Source organism: Cadophora gregata (genome assembly GCF_030347475.1).
Source record: "Cadophora gregata isolate MNR1 chromosome Unknown scaffold_18, whole genome shotgun sequence".
NCBI classification, from domain to species: domain Eukaryota; kingdom Fungi; phylum Ascomycota; class Leotiomycetes; order Helotiales; family Ploettnerulaceae; genus Cadophora; species Cadophora gregata.
In genome coordinates this window covers 183,753-200,840 of record NW_026695941.1, presented here as the reverse complement: position 1 = coordinate 200,840, position 17,088 = coordinate 183,753, and the positions used below count along the sequence as shown (strand labels likewise).

The 17,088-nt window shown below is 47.4% G+C and overlaps 5 protein-coding genes across 5 annotated transcripts; 2 read left to right on the top strand and 3 right to left on the bottom strand.

Annotated features, from left to right (window-relative positions):
* Positions 1-834: 834 nt before the first annotated feature.
* Positions 835-2,774, bottom strand: ONS95_006471 (uncharacterized protein). The gene is made up of 3 exons (XM_058499934.1): positions 2,465-2,774; positions 2,166-2,415; positions 835-2,115 (listed from the first exon to the last, which is right to left on the bottom strand). Exons 1-3 carry the CDS (start codon positions 2,575-2,577, stop codon positions 1,054-1,056), a joined length of 1,425 nt encoding a protein of 474 aa, XP_058349768.1. The 5' UTR covers positions 2,578-2,774; the 3' UTR covers positions 835-1,053.
* A 1,356-nt stretch (positions 2,775-4,130) lies between these two features.
* On the bottom strand, positions 4,131-5,259 carry ONS95_006470 (uncharacterized protein; the record flags this gene model as incomplete). The annotated part of the gene is made up of 3 exons (XM_058499933.1): positions 4,131-4,225; positions 4,458-4,890; positions 4,993-5,259. 3 exons carry the CDS (start codon positions 5,257-5,259, stop codon positions 4,131-4,133), a joined length of 795 nt encoding a protein of 264 aa, XP_058349767.1.
* Positions 5,260-9,435: 4,176 nt separating this feature from the next.
* Positions 9,436-12,125, top strand: ONS95_006469 (uncharacterized protein). The gene is made up of 4 exons (XM_058499932.1): positions 9,436-9,483; positions 9,550-11,324; positions 11,393-11,597; positions 11,654-12,125. The coding sequence occupies exons 2-4, from the start codon at positions 10,537-10,539 to the stop codon at positions 11,702-11,704; spliced, it is 1,044 nt and encodes a 347-aa protein (XP_058349766.1). The 5' UTR covers positions 9,436-9,483; positions 9,550-10,536; the 3' UTR covers positions 11,705-12,125.
* MAM33 (Mitochondrial acidic protein mam33) lies at positions 11,857-16,473 on the bottom strand. The gene is made up of 3 exons (XM_058499930.1): positions 15,959-16,473; positions 12,198-15,888; positions 11,857-12,023 (listed from the first exon to the last, which is right to left on the bottom strand). Exons 1-2 carry the CDS (start codon positions 16,327-16,329, stop codon positions 15,384-15,386), a joined length of 876 nt encoding a protein of 291 aa, XP_058349764.1. The 5' UTR covers positions 16,330-16,473; the 3' UTR covers positions 11,857-12,023; positions 12,198-15,383.
* ONS95_006468 (uncharacterized protein) lies at positions 12,852-14,734 on the top strand (the record flags this gene model as incomplete). Its single annotated transcript, XM_058499931.1, has 2 exons — positions 12,852-13,554; positions 13,602-14,734. The coding sequence occupies 2 exons, from the start codon at positions 12,852-12,854 to the stop codon at positions 14,732-14,734; spliced, it is 1,836 nt and encodes a 611-aa protein (XP_058349765.1).
* Positions 16,474-17,088: the final 615 nt, after the last annotated feature.

Genomic DNA, 17,088 nt, shown 5'->3' with positions numbered 1-17,088 from the left:
TTCTGATTTCGGCGTTGATTTAATGTTAATTCTTGCGTTTTAGCACATGGATCTGGAATTTGCTGGAGGGTTTTGCTGTGGATCTATTTTGGTGGGCGTTGGAGAGTAAGGTTTTATTTTGAAAAAGAGAGGTTCTATATGTACTGCGTAACACCCTTTGTAGAGAAAAACAAGTGAAGAGCAAAACAAGTGATGTGTTTTTTTTTGTGTTTTGAAAGATAACTCAAGCGTACCTGTGCGCGTTGAGCCGCCTACAATATCGTCGGCTTCAGCGAGTTCATATAAACAACAACAGCTCCTATGTCTCAGGCACGCTAGAATCTAAGGCATGATTGCAATTTGCGCTGAATCGAGACATGCTATTGATGTTAACGATAGAAATACTAATATGACGGATAATTGTGTTTACTTCCGAAGGTATTCGAAAAGTATTCAAGCGAGAATGATGACAGTAGTTCCTTCTACTGTGATTATACTCGATTTTCAGAGTAAATGCATCATATCTTTTATCTCTTAGAGTTTTCATCGTCTCTGTGTAACATCTCGATAATGACGGTCCATCCACCTCATCTTCCGTCCGTCAACACTTGAATGACAATCATCATTTTCGCACCATCTCCACTCTATCACTGGAGCAAGAGTTTAATAATGTCCGCATAGATTTGATGTATGTCTACCCCTGCTTCAAGTGGAGGATCGTAGTAAGGACGGACATGCAGACCCTCCGCTGGCCTGCCTTCGATGTGGTGCAGGGGAAGGGTAGAGAAAGATGTACGCCAGTCAAGGGCGTACATCAGACTAGATTGATATTACTATATGTCTAAAAGAAACACTCTCACGATCTTCTAATTCAATCTCTCTGAGAAAATACAAGGACAACGTTGGTCTTCATATTTATGTTGATTCGCTAAAACCTAACCGAACCGGGGGACGATGTTCAAAACTCACATTACTTTCGAGACTTAGGATACTAACGTGTCGAAATGCAACGAGAGATGAATATTCATTCTTGAACCCTAGTTCTTTCGTTACAGCCTCCAAACTCCAACCACCTCAAGCCGCAGCATTCTTCTTATGAATCTCCGCATGATCACTCATAATCTTATTCAACCCACCCCTCTGCTTACACCTCTCAAAGCTAAAGCTCTTTGCCGCCTCATCTAACTGCTCCAACGTAAAATCCTTAAACAGATTCGCAAACTCTATCGCAAACGATTGTGCCAGGAACGTCTCAACCGTATTCCTCACCACATGTCTTTGCGTCTGCCAAGACGTAGGATACGTCTTTGTCGCCTCAGGAGCAACACTGTCCATCCATTTCGCCAGGGGCTCAATCACATCCGCAACTTGCTTGCTGGGATATTTTCCCCAAGCATCGAGTTGCAAGGCGCGCTTTTTCTCCAGGAAAGGCTGGATTGTCTTGTTCCATAGTCCGTCGGGATCCGTGTACATCATTCCTTGAACGCCGATGTCTTTATACAGCCAGATACTCCACGGGATCTGGTACTTGTCATACACGGCCAGTTGAGCACCGAGTAAATTGTACCTCTCCTGGTTGATATCTTCAGCGTCAGAGTCCATCCTTGGATCGGAATAGACAGGTCCGAATTCGCCGTTCCAGGCAGGTACTTTACGCTCTTGCATGAACGAGCATTTCCGCAAGAATTGCTGCTCGATCTTCGCGAGCTGGTCCCCGCTGCCTTTGAACCTGTCACCAGTAGGGAAACCCATCAGACTGTAATCGTGCAGAGCATACACGCTATTCGGAAGCACATGGTCGAAATGCTTCCATTCCATGGCGAAAGTGTTGCCATCTAGCCAGAGGATGTGGTTGGGATCTATCTTGCGGAGAGCTGACTCGAGGCGGTCGTAGAAAGCTGGTAAGCGCCAGTGTTCGGGATCGCAGGGCTCGTTTAGTGGGTTGTAGCCTGCTACCCAAGTGTTATCTTTGTAGTGTGTTGCGATCTGTTCCCACAGCCAGACTGTACGGTCTTGGTGGTCTTTGTAATCCCAGAATGCGGCGTAGGAGCTACCGCTGTCAGAGTGCCAGTCTGGATTTTGACCACCTGGTGTGGTGTGCATGTCGAGAATTGTGTAGATTTTGTGTTTGGCGCACTGAAGTCGTCAATTCACAAAATCCAATTAAAAATTGTGTGACCACGTACCAAGTCTATAACTCGATCCAAGTGCTTGAATCCGGATTGCTTCAATACTCGTGGGTCCATGTCATCCTCGAAATGCTTGTAGTTGAAGGGTAGGCGAATACAGTTCAGACCCAAGCTAGCGAAGAACTCTGCATCTGCATCTTGGAAGAAATATTCTAGGAACTTGTCGAAAAAGTATTCCTGCTTCTCCTTTCCGAGGACCTTGAGCATAGCTGCTCGGTGCTGAAATTCATGGCCAGGGTAGCCCGTGCTGATGAGATGTTAAAATGGGTGGAAAATGTGTGAGGTGAGAGTCATACATGAAGTTCTCCATGTTCATCCATCCTCCCAGACCGGCACCTCGAAGAATCACGGTGTTTCCCTTGCCATCTACAACTTTCTCACCTTCCACTTTTAAGAATCCGTTTGACATTGTGAAAATTGATTTAGTTTGTCTAGGGTACCCAGCTCAACTCCTTCAACAATTTAGCTGCTAATTGATGACTGGATGAGGAGAAAGTCAACCTCGTATCAAGAAAACTATAAATGAAAAAGAAACTTTGTGAGCAGAGAATTACAAAGTGTACGAAATGATGAGCTCCTACATCGGTAGCTGCAGGTGAGCGGGACGCATTCAGGCTGATATGAAAGTTGTGGAGCCTGTGGCTCTCCCCCGCAAAATGCCACGAGCAACCCCTATCAGGCCTGCAGGCTAACCGCAAAGTTCTCGCTTACCGGATAAATAGTGCTTGGAGGAGGCATGACTTGTCAAACCCCCACCATTGGTCGCGCATCAAGAGAAACAACGAAGCAGGCTCGGCAGGACCAACATCTGGAGCTTCGAACCTAGTCGGACGGATGAACTGGTGGGCTGTCCAACGACCCCCACTGTCCTATAGGGGCTAAATATGTTGGTATGCAGGTTGGTGGGCGGAAGTGATAGATGCAGTTGGAAGGACCGGGTTGGTGTTTTTCCTTTCTCCAAGCCTGTTACCATACTTCTGGAAAGTTGGTATATCATCGTACGATACTGATACATATGTGGCTGTTGGGGCCATTTCTTGAAAGATTGGTATTGGCTACTCGTTTGCTTTCAAATGATGACGCATTACTACTATGCAGGTCGTGATCCAAATTTGTCTTGCGAAGGCTGGATCAGAGGCTCACATGAAGTTGGTCTCAAAACAGAACATGTACCGCAGGTGATGATCATTGACCGTCGACTTACAGAGATGTGACTGTGACACTCGCAGACGAGATCGGAACAAACGTTGAGTTCAAGCTACTTGCTTCGGTGGGGATTTCAAAATGAACACACAAGATTAGTGCAAGTTTTCAATTGTCACCTGAATATAAATATAAATACTTTATGTCCCGATCCAATGCGCGCCAGAATAACTCCCGCAGATATAGATACTAGTCACATTCCCATTTTCCCTGTCCGTGTATTTCCCATCAAAACTCCACGCCTACGGCCTTTCACCGTGGACTCTTTTGCACGCTATTTTGCACTTTCGGTTCCTAGCAAGTCCCAATCTATACCCAAATGTATCGTGCTCGCCAAATCGCTCATTCGCTAAACTTCCAGCCAATGAAACAAAACAAAAAAAGCAAGTAAATGATAATGATATGCCAGTGGTGATACAGAATCTCGCGCGAGTAAGTGATCTCAAACTCCTCAACAGACTGCTAAAACAACCACACCATGCAAGTGACCTGAATGCTGCAGGGAACAACGCCAGCAAATAGCAGAAAAAGCATGAACCCCCGACTGACAGCAACCCGCCAGTCTCAGCTAGCCCCGGCGCAAATATGCCAACAAATCTTGAAAAATGTGAGAGACATGTCGAGGAAAAAGCAAGCATCGAGGGCGCGCATATGATAGAAACCGTTGATCAGCTGGTCCAAAATCGAACGATTGCTGCAGAATCAGCGTCGACCAATGGCTCGCAAAAGCAAAATACATGAGAGACATTTTTTTTCCGGCTAGTTGACGACTTTCAAGCCACCGAAATCTACACCGACCATAGACCTGGCGTCAGCCGGGCCGGCGAGAACACGGGCTTTGGCCATGACTTGAGCTAGAGAGCCGAGTTAGCATTGGATTCTGGAACAAATGCCTTCTTTGGAACCTGACTGCATGTACTGAGCAGCGAACAACGCTCGGGTAATCGACAAAAGAAAGGGAGGAATGGGTAGGCGGAGAGCCGCCCCGGCTCATGCAGCTGGCCAAATGAGGAACGAGTCCGGAATCCTTTGGGCAGACTGAGTGTTTTCTGGAAAGTTCTGGGGAGTAGGAAATTCGGTGCTTACCACCGTCTGTGCAGTCAAGCTTGTCCATAGAGATGATCTTGGCCCTTGCGAGTGCGTCCATTGCGTCTATAGCCCATATTATACAGTCATAACCAGCGAGTACGGGATTTCCTCGTCCTTCGGCTAGAGGGCCGAGTCGTGCCTCGCGATTCTGCCGACCGAGTGGTACGTTGTCAAGGACAGCACGTATCTGGCTACATTGCTCCTCCGTCGACCCGAGTTCAGAGTTGGGATCCAGTGTGCCGATTCTGAAGAGCAGAACAAGAGTTGTCGCAGTGGATACGTCGCTCGAAGGCTTTTCTTCCAAGAACCAGCTTGGCGGATCATTGGGAGATTCGAATGGAGGTGCATATGAGGCGTGAAATAGAGTTCCAGAATACTTCTGGGAGGCGTCTGCTACTGCTGGTGGATAGGTGAGGAAGATTCCACGATGCTAGAGGGTTGTTAGTCAAGATCAGATGAGTGAGGGGTGTTGTAGGGTCGCATCCAAATAAGGTTCATGATGTAATTATGGGGGTACAAGGGCCAAACGTACATAATCGTCCACTCGTGGAGCGTTGAAAGTCAGATATAAGCTGTTCCTCATGATTTTGCTTAACTCTGGACTCGTCGTCTGACCTATGCTGCTTTCTGGCTCCCCATTGCAGTCCATCTTCGGTGAGATCGGTGACGGCGAGGACTGATTTGAGTTCGAATTCGAGCCAGAGATATAGGATTGTCCACGAAGTCGCACAACAGGCCGCCGTGCAGTTTGCGAAGCCGCATGGTGATGGCGCGCGGGGTTAAGAATTGGAGACTGCATCTTGGCCATCGAGTTCAACTTACTTGTGTTTCAAAAAGTCAATTGTTCAAAGGTCAGAGGATGTCTACTCCTTTGTGGCATCTTAACCCCAGCGAGGAAAAATAAGCAAGTCAGCAAACGCGGGGGAACATCCGTTAAAGCAATACAGCACACGATAAGACTGAGACCCAAAAATGTTGGAACAAAGGCGTTAATCTGGCTGACCGAAACGCCTCTCCTGCGTGAAGTAAGATGGTTATTCTCCGAGTAATATTGGGGCCGACACGTGGCAGACCAATAGAATACCAACAATCCTATATATAGTGTGAGGGCAAGAAAGAATTATTCGAAATGGCGATTTTTTGATAACAATCTGCTTCGAAGCACGCAGCCTCATGCTCGTGTTACCTCTGATATATCTTGTATGCGCCGGTGCGACTCTGTACTTCCCCGCCGGTAGTCGTCCGAGAGTTTCAGCCTCGAAGGCTTGCGCGGAAGACCGGTTCTAATCCGAGAGGTGGAAACCACAAGCAGGGAGGTTCAAAAGGGGATGTGATTCGTACAGAACAGGTTAAGTCGTAAGCCGATGGGACCACAAGGGTGACTTTGCTCAGCGGTGAGATGGCCTGCCCTGTCTCTCGCCGGGCGTGAGGAAAAAGTTGAAGCCTGGCGGAGCATGTTCCCTTTCTCTGATATATCAAAAGAGCGTCAGTTCTCAGAATGACTGCATTTCGCCACTTGGGAGCGCCTTCGGGCGAGGATTGGGATCGACTGTCAGGCCCTGCAATCGGGCACACCCCCTATGCGGACAATGCTGCAGATATGGAGTCCGGTCACGATCATCTTCCCTGCTTCTAGGCAAGAGTCGATGCAGTCGTGCGTTCCCCCGACTTAGGTGGGCAGGATTACCAACGGAGCAAACATCGTGAACGATGAGGGGGCGGGAAGTCAAAAAGTAGAATAAGGGGGGCGGGGAACGAGACGCAGTGGGCCGTGGGCTGGGATTTGTAAGGATTCGCAAGCGGAAAGACAACTCCATCATACTAATACCGCGGGTACAGAATAATAGAAGATAGACGACGAGCGCGGGCTATTGGTCGAAGTATTGAACTCTCTATAAGAAGGTTTCGGCCCGGGAGGCGCGGTGAGGCACGAACCTAACAGAAAACAGATGGCTTGACGCAGGTCAAGGGCGGGTTGAGCACCACGTGGAATTATGACCCAGCGATCTATCACAAGAACATGAGTCGAAGGCATCGAAGGGCCTGAAAGAAGCAATTCGCAACGCAGAAGGAAATAAAGAACATCAAGACCACGTTCTTGTCTCGGCCGTCGGCCAGTGAGAAGAGTGCACTTGCTGCAGGGAACGTGGAAGAGCGCTTGCCACCTCCATCATGATCGTATCGAGCGTCAGCCATGTTCCTTAGCTGCTTCTGCAATAGTAGCGGCTTTTGTATGCAGCCTGCAGCAGCGAGAAGCAATATTGCAACGGATGATCGACTCCTCAACCGCTCGGAAGAGGCCTAATCGGGAAATCTATGTCCCTTGGGTCTTCATAGGCGGCTCTAGATCTTGGAGCAAAGCTGCTTCAAGTCGATAAGAGTGCTGAAATCCTGATGTCTCGCAAACATATGATATATTCAATGCAAACAAAAGAGGCGGGGGGCGTTGTTGATTGTGTTATTTGTTTTGTGTGTCGTCCGTCGTCGTTCAAATTTTGGTCTCTATGTCGTACAATCGTGTGTCACTAAAGCCTGCTGGGGCCATGATAAGCGCTGGATTTTGGGCTTGTGTCCCCTGACCCCAGCGAGCCCAGGCCCTGGATACTGGGGAGTCGGCCCCAAAGTGGGGGTTGTGCCGGTGCTGCAGGTGCTGCAGGTAAGGCTCAGGGCAATGATCTGGGTGCAGATGTCTCACGGTCAGACCCATACCTTCGGGTGGGAAATGTGCTCCAATCACTCGTATTTGGCGTATCACTTGCACTTGATTCGTTTATCACTATTGTCCACATGTCTGCGAACTTTCGGTACAAATCTTCACCGGAGTGTTGTGTATTCATTGGAGTGTTGCGCAATGCGTGACTCGAGCCCACAGATGGCCAAGGCTTACCGTCAGGGTTTTGAAGTTTAACTTCCTGATGGGTCCAAATCGGCAAGCCCGACATCTCGAAGTTTATTTCAACCGGGATTCAATCCCGAATTTCACCCAAACTTAAACTTAAAACGGAGAGCCAATGGAGAAACTCACCTTCTGTCAATAAACCTACACCAAGCTACTCAAGTGGCAATTTCCCATCGCCTTCAGAATATGTTCTTCGTTCGCAAGGCTCACCCAACTGAGAACACTGTAACTCTTGATGTTGACAATCGTGCATGGTTCGGACAACGGGATATTATTATATCAACATAGGTTCAGAAAGTCTGTCTTCAGCTTACACAGCGGTGTGTTAGCTTCCCCTTCCAAGTCTGACGACTTGTCGGCGCACTGCACCTCCGACAGCTTTGGAATTTAGATTTTCGTGTCCGCCGGATCCTTCATGGTAACTATGAGCTCATGTCGCGATCAGATAGACACAAATGAACCAGGATTTTGGTCTCAACGACGAGACTAGAAAGCCTTGTCATTTTTTACCATGCGATCGTTGCAATAAAAATATCTAAGGCCTCTGATTGAGTCACTGAACCTGCTTGCGATACTAGAGTGGGGGCCTAGCTCCTGTAGCTCCTGTACGTTCTTGCATCGATTCAGCACTTTTTACCCGTACATGGACCACGTAAGAAACAACGTCATTGAGCAGTATCTCACGAGTCATTCCCAATGCCTTCCCGGCCTATTTGATGACCTCGGTGGGGCTGTTGTTTACACCCACGAGGTAAGCGAGGGCCTCCTTTTCAACTCGCTTAAGTGTACACATCTACCTAAGTAGGCACGGATAACAAGCACATTGCTCTTCTATCGTCATATGGAGTAACTCTCTCGACATCTGCACGGCAGATTTTGTAATTCAGTAGTCAACTAGGCTGGCAGAATCAAATTCAATCAGCGGTAAATATCACCACCAGCACAAACAGCGCGATGAGGCATAGTTCGAAGTGGGGCAGCTTGGGCACCGACCATTAAAGTCGCCTACCCTTCTGTCAAAATATTCTATTATCGATGCCTGAGTACTTGTAGTACGATTTTTGAACTCTAAATTGTAGTAAAAGGATCCAAGATACGAAACACCCTAATGAAAGCGAGGACTACTTGTCACTCTGTCTAGGGCAAACCGCGTGGTTCCTGCTCTGGTGGCTCCTTCGCAATCGGCAAGCTCGGGAAACCATTCTGGAAACATACATGCTATTGATCTCACTTACTCAATAATCGACCCAACAAATGCTAACTTTACAAGACGAAATCGACCTGATCATCAATCACTCTTACATGACTAACCGCAAAAACAGAACAAGTTCGCACACTGGTAGTTGGGTACTCGTCCGGCATTTAGGAGTTCATCGTGTAAACTGATGATCGGCAGACACGCAGAAGAAGCCTATGCTTGGGGAGCTAGGGACCTGCTTGACTTGGACGGTAGTTTCCTTAATATTTCCTCCCCATCCCCCCCCCCCGTGCTTCCCCTTACATGCATAGGCGATAGAATATGGGATTTGGGATGCGTATCCGTTGTTCTTTGATCTTCCCAACTTGGTAGAAGATGACAAATCTGTACCTACATACCTTACCCTCTACTTTACTTACCTAGGAGAGTCATCACTTGTATATTCCTAGTCTCGACATCCGCTAGCAAGTTTGAGTTCTCACAATCTTATAAGGCCTGAAATAGCACGTCCACGTCTGCGTCCGCTCCCTTTATATCGTCCTTGATTCCCACCCGACACGACACAACACCAAGAACGTCACATAGATTCACGACAGACATTTGTTTGTAAAATTTTGATTTTACGGCTCCTAATACAAAAACCCAGCAAAACAACAGCTGCCTCTGTCGATTTCAGCCTACAACGTTTCTTCCAAATGAGAATGACCAAGGAGGCTGTTGGCTCGTCGGGACAGCCAAATTTCTCGGATAAAGTAACTCGGTTTGGGAATATTGTTAGCAAGGTTGGATGATACAGGGTCTATGGGTGCCCAACGAAAATGAAGAGTGGCATCTATTTCTTTTCTCAAGAGTTTACAGCAGTTGGACGGCATTCTCCACCGGTATTATCATAACTGTTAGAACCTTGATGAATTGTTGGGTCCCTAGTATGTGCTATCACCACACCACCCAAAAGATAGCTATTTTGGTAACAGAACCTAACCCAAACTTAGATCCATAGCACCTGTGGTACCCGAAACTATCCCAAAAATCTCCAAAGATAACGAACCAGAGAGAAATTTTCAGATGAACTTCATCTTGCTATCTCTTCTCCTCACAGTTTGCTTGGTAATATAGCGAGCCTTTGGAAATTTATCTACAATACCCTGTAAGGAAACTCACCACTTATCACCTGGATTTCTGTTGCAGGAAAGGCTATTGTCCTTAAATTACATTAGTTATTTACCGTACTTTGTTGAAGCGCTCCTACTTCTCGAACAACCAAAGTTCCCACTCTTTCTTGCTATTCTTGAAGCTCTTAATCCCCTTCGCTTCCACCAGACACAAGCGAGACCAATCAAAGCTCGCCCGAAAGGCTGCAGTGTCCTGCACAACCCTGAAAGGCTTATCGCTTCCCCTCGAGCCCAGCTGAAACCTTTCTCCACTAACACCCCATGCGGTGGAACTCATGAAAAAGTCAAAGTTCCGAGCATCCCAGCTTTCTGGCGCAGGCCTGCTGTCCGACAAAACGAAACAGGTACGATCGCCCGGAATTTCCGAACGGATATTTTGAGATCTGGGTTATTTCCCATTATTAATTTGAGAGGATGCTTGTGAGAAGGAGACTTTGATGGGAGATCCCATGTAGGAAAGGTAAGGGTCTCACTGAGGCTGCAGTCTAGTGCCGAAGCAGAGGGATTGGTGGATCCACCAGATCCCCACCCGTGCGTCAGTCTAGAATTATCTCTAGGTTGATCCTGATATCGATCCCCTTTTCGACGACCATTAACCTTTACGGCCGTTTCCTCCTTCACAACATATCTCAGGATAGACGAAGACAATCGCAATTGGACAATATCACATACACAATACGCATACACAATATTGGGTGACTTCTGCGAATATCAAATTGGAGGGTCCACCTGGACATGACCAGCTAGATGCTGAGCTGAACATTTCTGGATCATCACATTTCTGGGGCGAATCAGCCGCAAGACAGCATGGCACAACTCACATCGCTGGAGGAACGGCGGCGGCGATCTCGAAATATCATACTAGGAGCCTTCCTTCTCCTCGTCGTTATCTGGATAGTAAAACTGGCTTTTCCTCAACACACGATCATCAGCGTCTACCAGAGCCACCGACCTATAATTCCAGCCACAGAAGATACAGAGAAAGAAGCAAAATCGCCTACAAAAGGAACAGACTGGAAATCGCGCCCTGCGCCAGCGACTTCGAGTCTGCCAGAACCTACCTTCAACGGCAATGTCTCTACTAAAGCAGCCGTAATAGTCGAGACCCGATTCCGCACCAACCTCATACCTCTCATCCTCCACTTCAGCAGCGTCCTCGGCCCCTCATGGCCAATCCTCATATACACGTCCCCGGAATCAGTCGGCATGTTTGCGACATCTGCCGCGCTTGCGCGATACATCAAGACCGGCACGATCCAAGTGCGCCTGCTCCCTCAGACGGTCCTCTTCACGAATTCCGACTCGCTGAATAAATTCATGACTGATACGTGGTTTTGGGAGGATCTGGATCCGGTGGAGTATGTGTTGATTTTCCAGAGCGATAGTATGCTTTGCGCGAATGCGGCGAGGAGCGTGGATGATTTCTTCGAGTACGATATGGTGGGGGCGCCGATTGCGAAGGAAGGGGGGACGCCGTATAATGGTGGGTTGAGTTTGAGGAAGAGGAGTACGGTATTGAGGGTGCTGGAGGATTATGATTGGGAAACGACGCAGAAGGAGGGGGATTGGTTTGAAGATATGTGGTACTTTAATAGGTGAGTTGTGGCAGGATTTTTTTTTTTTCGAAGCGCAAGGGACTGGGAGACCATGCTAATTTATGTAGGATGACGGAGTTACAGGCTGAGGAAGCCAATGAAGGTATTAAGCCTAAAGACAAGGGTGCAATCAACCTGCCGACGATGGAGGTCGCGAGAACATTCAGTGTTGAAACAATTGATTATCCGCATCCATTAGGTATACATCAGGTACATAGATGGGTAGATGATCAGATGGCTAGTTTGGACGAATGGTGTCCTGAATATAAGTTGGTAAGTCAAAACTTATATTGTTGCGGAGTATCGGACGAAAGCTGACAACCAAATAGTGCAGTGTAGATCAGATTGTGAATGATCCACTACCGCCTCCTCCAGAATAGAGGTATCGTTTGTTTTGTCAATATGCTGAATATAATTGAGTCCATGGTAGCCTGGAGTCCCGGATGGATACAGGATACTAGATCTGTGGAGTTTTCGGAGTTTTTGTAGATATTGAGTTGTATGGACATTAGTATAGAATTTGACGATACCTCTTTTGAGCAAAATCTCATTTGAGACTTATTTCTCAAGCGAATTCAAAAGCTACTGGAGCTTTGGGTAGCAGTGCAGGATGTCTCTTGGATCGGTTTGGGGTAGAATAGAAAGGAAAGCATAGGCTCGAAGGCTCGACGACTCGAGGAGCCATCTCAAGAGCCATCTCTGTGCTAGGAATTAGATTGTTGACATGAGAGAGCATTGATGAGATACACAAGGATTTAAAAGTTAGGATTTAGCTGCTGTGGCCATATTCATGCAGCGGCCAAAAAAAAAACAAGTCCAGCACCCATGAAGAGACATTGGAGCATCGTAGAGATGATAAGTAATATATCTTACAGTACTGCGTAAAACTCAGACTACTCAGCATGCCAGGATGACTGCATCCAAGCGAATCTCGAATCGATGCAGGCGACTGAATCGTTGAACTCCGACCACGATGATACCTCCCTCCTTTATCCTCATTCATCCATCTCAGCGCCTTGCTGTCAGCCTTTACAATAACCGTAGAAGCCACCGAAACCATCCGGTGGTACAAACATTCCAGCTGTCAGGTTTCGGACGAAAACTAGCGTATGTCGTGACCTGCCGCTGACTTTCGTACAACACCGCCGGCGCAACTAACATCCAGCATCCTCAGCCTCTTGGCTCTGTACGGACGTAATGTATTTGGAAACAGCCCTTACATGCTCTACGGAGCAATGCAAACTTCCACCATTTTCCACGATGCATGTTTGCCGTGGGCGGCCAATAATACCCACCGAATAGCTGAGACACGCTCTTTCCTTCTTTGTACTCAGTTCCTCAAAACCCACCGAAAGGGATTTCAGTATATAGGTTAGGCGTCGGCCAGTTTTTCCTTTCGAGTTCTATTTCCTCCCACATCCTCACATCTCTCTCTTCGTGCTCGGTGCGAAGTCCTCTACCCTGCACAACTTTTCATGATCGTTGGCTTCATTCCTTCCTGATCCTGCCAAACCCTCGCTGTCCATTATGTCAAGCCATCACGGCTCGAGCCACGACGGCGCAGCAGAGTTCTGCTGCTCCCTTCATTATTCTCCCGATGCTAGGAAGAACAGCCAGACGCAGAGTAGAGAGAATGTAGCTTCGCTGGCATCCTCAAAGACGTGCTGCTGTACCTTGCACCACTCCCCGCTCCCCAAACCTCTCTTCACGAACGATGCTACGTCCCTATCGTCTCGCGATGCGGGTAACCCTCCCGTGGTCTCTGGAGAGCCAGCTGAAGAAGGAGGAAAGAAAGACTGGCGATTCTGGATGATTTTCGTCTCCGTCTGCGTCACGACTCTCCTGGTCGCCATCGATCTCTCCATCGTTTCAACCGCCCTCCCAACCATCGCCCAGGACCTCAATGCTGACGAACTCTTTGTCTGGGTCGCAAACGCATATGTTCTGGCCTCTACTGCCGTCCAGCCTCTTTTCGGTCAAGCTGCCAATATCTTCGGACGGAGATCGTTGACTATCGCTTCCGTGCTGTTGTTTATGCTTGGCTCTGGTCTGGCTGGTGGTGCAACGAATATTGGCATGATCATTGCCGCGAGAACTATCCAGGGTGTTGGCGGTGGTGGTATCATTACTTTGGGAGAGATCATTATTTGTGATCTGCTTCCTCTTCGAGAAAGAGGTCAATACACAGGTCTTCTCGCTGGGACGTATGCTATTGGAACCATCATAGGACGTAAGTGCTCCTAGCCCTCTCGTACTTAACTTGCTAACAACATGAAGCTGTCCTTGGTGGTATCTTTACTCAACACGTAACATGGCGATGGATCTTCTACATCAACTTGCCCATCTCTGGACTGGCACTTTGCTTCATTGTTCCGTTCCTTAACTTGAAGTATCGTCGCGTCGGAACAATCTGGGACCGAACGAAGCGTGTTGACTGGCTAGGTAACTTCGTGCTCATCGGTGCTGTCACGGCAATCCTTCTCGCACTCGCTTGGGGAGGCACCAAATTCTCCTGGAAGTCATGGCACATTCTCGTCCCCATGATCATTGGTTTCCTTGGAATCGCGGCCTTTGCTCTGATCCAGATCTCTGGCTACGTCGATGAGCCCACTATGCCACCTCAACTCTTCTCCAATCGCACCTCGGTCTCCATCTACATCATGGCATTTGTTCACGGCATTCTTCTCCTATACGTCACTTATTTCCTACCAGTATACTTCCAGGCTGTTAAGGGTGCCTCACCCTCTAGAGCAGGTGTCGAGCTCTTCCCAACTGCCACGACCATCGCTCCAGCTGCCGCCATCTCAGGTGTAATCATTACGATTACTGGCAAATACAGGATATTCCACTACCTAGGCTTCGTACTAATGTCACTCGGCTGCGGTCTCTTCGCTCTACTCGACGAAGACTCCTCCATCGCCGCATGGGTAGGATTTCAAGTACTCTTTGGACTCGGCAACGGTATGGTCTACAACTCCATGATTCCCCCTCTCCTCGCATCCCTCCCACCAAGCGAAGTCGCAACTGCAACTGCCACTTGGACATTCATGCGCTCCTTCGGCTCGATCTGGGGCATCGCCATCCCTTCCGCGATCTTCAATGACCGTGTCAATCATCTGGTCAAGGAACGTCTCGCCAATGCCCCGGCTATCGCCGCTCAGCTCGTCAATGGCAGAGCATATGAGCGTGCCACAGCTGTCTTCATTGCCAGTCTTGGAGCCAATGTTAGGCCGATTGTGGTTGGTATCTATGTTGATGCGCTGAAGGTTGTTTGGTATGCTAGTATCGCTTTTGCGGTTATTGGGTTGCCAATCTGTCTCTTTGTAAAAGGATTGGATTTGAGCAATATCCTTGAGACGGAGTTTGGGATGGAGGAGAAGAAGAAGAGTGGAAGTGGAAGTCCTGCTTAGAGACAAGTAAGATAGCTTAAGAAATCAGGGATAAAAGGGTGAGCGGGTGAAATGGGAGGTAATGATGTTGTTTTCAAGTTGTCACGAGCCATCTTTAGAATGCTAGGCGTTGGAGTTAGGGATAGGGTCATTGGTCTGCTTTGTAAATATTCATGGATACTTTGGTCTTCATGGTCTGCAGTAATGAAAGAAAGTCACTGATTCTTGTTCCAGGACGTGGAATCTTTGAGCTGGTCAGATCACAAAATCCGAGGCCCAATTTCGCTTGATATCCGATGAGTTGCTGCTGAAGCTCGACAGGTAAATCTGATTCATATATAGGGTTTTGTCACCAATCCAGCAATGAAAAGAAGCATTCCCTTCACTTTGATGACAATAGAGTAAGCGTGCACACGTTCACACAACTGCAATAAACGAAGTTTGGTATAGTACAAGTATCTTTAGTCATTACGAAGTACTTAGCATCGAATGCCGTGGTATAACACCTGCCTAGACCCATACATAGTATACAGAAGAAACCTCCAGCGGTTCAGCCGGCATTCAGAGTGGAAATGGGGTGTGTGTTCAGACAACAAATCGAAGAGAAAAAACATTCCTCCGCTCGTACAGTAAGTAAAGTTTGCTCAGCCAAAATCCCAAAACACTCACTCTAAGCCTCAACAAAACCCTTGACGTTCTCCAACCACCGGACATACTCCTTCTGCTCCTTCATATCAATGTAATCCGGCACAAAGATCGCCAACGCGGTGTTCACCCCCCGCTCATCCAGATACCTCTCCAACAAAACCTGCAGATCCTCATCGAGGTTTCCGAACGGCGGACCAACATACAGATCCTGTCTCTCGTGGACCTTCTCGGCGGATTTGGCGTGTGCGTGTGCCGCGTCGGTGTAGTAGTATACATTTTCGATGACAACCATGCCATCCTGCACGACGGCCTCGACGGCCAGAGCGCCCTTGCTGGCCTTCTCGACGACGATGTTCAGCCGGGCGGGGAACGACTGGTCTTGCTCTTCCTCGCCTTCTGCGGACTCCTCGCCTTGCTCCTCGGCGGACTTGCTGCCCTCATCGGCTTCGTCGCTCATGGCTGGGTCTTGGTAGTCTGCCTCGGGGTCCATGGCGTTGAGGTCTGCGATAGAGAATGTGACGCGGATCCTGAATTTTTTTTATTGTTCATTAGCCAATTGAAATTTTAACCCTTAGAGAAGATGAAAGATCTGCATACTTCTCGTCACCGAATTGTCTCGTAAGCACAACCTCCTCTTGACCCGGCGTGTCGATGATCTCAAAGGGTCCGTTCTCAAGGTAATCCTTCACGCTGGTAGGGATGCCGCCCTCCTCCTTCATCTCGTTCTCCATCTGGATCTCGGAGTCCAGCTTAGCGGCCAACTCGACATCAGTCTCCCCGGAGGTGGCCCTCCTCGCGGCCGAGCTGGAGAATAGAGCTGTGCTGCATCGCGATGGCTTCCATGCGGCTTGGAGGAGTGTTGAGGGTCGGCTTGCTCCTGCTACTGCTTGTTGCCGGATTGCGGCGGATGTGCTTAATCTGGAGACTGTTCTTGGGGCCGCGCGGGCGAGGGATCTGAGGGAGAGCATGATGGGAAAGAGGGGATTGGGATTGGGATTGTATTGGTGGGATTGGGGAGAGGATTGTGGTAGGGATGTTGTTTTGATGGTTTGGTTTGGTTTGGTTTTGGTGGTTGATGTGAGAGCTCTCCTGTCTTGAACCTTGAACTTGAACTTTTTTTCTTCGGCAAAGCCTTGCGCTATAGTAATATCAGTAACTAGTATTAATCCGTATATTAAGCGAGCCTCACTAAAAGTTGTATCTAACCCCTTATTCTAGCCCCCCTATATTAGAACTACCTTTAATTACTTAATAATAATACGTCTAAAATACTTGAAACTTTCGGAATATTAAAGTTAATATACCTTAAGGTTATAGCTCTAAGTGTTTATAAGGTTTACTACTAGATATAAGTATATAATTAAAGCGGGTATATAAATCTAATAGTAACTCTTTAAAGGTATGCTTTTCTTCTTAATTACTAATTTCTTATAAATTAATTTCTAGAAAGTATCCTAGAGCTAATATTATTACTAAAAAGTAATTAAAAGATATAATAGAAAATACTAAAAACTTAAAATAAGATAATAATTTATTTACTAAACTAGAAAATAAATTAGAGTCTCTTTTAATCTCTCTATTTAAAAGTAAAAATAAAGAATATACTATTAAGATATTAAGCTTTCTCTTATTAAGCTAAAAGAAGCTATTTAACTCTTCTATTAACTTTAGAAACTAATTAATAGTTATATAGATTATAACTCTAGAGCTAGATAGATAAAATAAGC

Excerpts from the sequence above, each read along its gene's own strand:
- ONS95_006471 (XM_058499934.1), bottom strand. The coding sequence starts at position 2,577 with ATGTCAAACGGATTCTTAAAAGTGGAAGGTGAGAAAGTTGTAGATGGC. Across the intron at positions 2,416-2,464 it reads ATGAACATGGAGAACTTCAT|CACGGGCTACCCTGGCCATG; the intron begins GTATGACTCTCA and ends ACATCTCATCAG. Across the intron at positions 2,116-2,165 it reads TGGATCGAGTTATAGACTTG|TGCGCCAAACACAAAATCTA; the intron begins GTACGTGGTCAC and ends TGACGACTTCAG.
- ONS95_006469 (XM_058499932.1), top strand. The coding sequence starts at position 10,537 with ATGGCACAACTCACATCGCTGGAGGAACGGCGGCGGCGATCTCGAAAT. Across the intron at positions 11,325-11,392 it reads GATATGTGGTACTTTAATAG|GATGACGGAGTTACAGGCTG; the intron begins GTGAGTTGTGGC and ends TAATTTATGTAG. Across the intron at positions 11,598-11,653 it reads GGTGTCCTGAATATAAGTTG|TGCAGTGTAGATCAGATTGT; the intron begins GTAAGTCAAAAC and ends ACAACCAAATAG.
- MAM33 (XM_058499930.1), bottom strand. The coding sequence starts at position 16,329 with ATGCTCTCCCTCAGATCCCTCGCCCGCGCGGCCCCAAGAACAGTCTCC. Across the intron at positions 15,889-15,958 it reads AGACAATTCGGTGACGAGAA|GATCCGCGTCACATTCTCTA; the intron begins GTATGCAGATCT and ends AAAAAAATTCAG.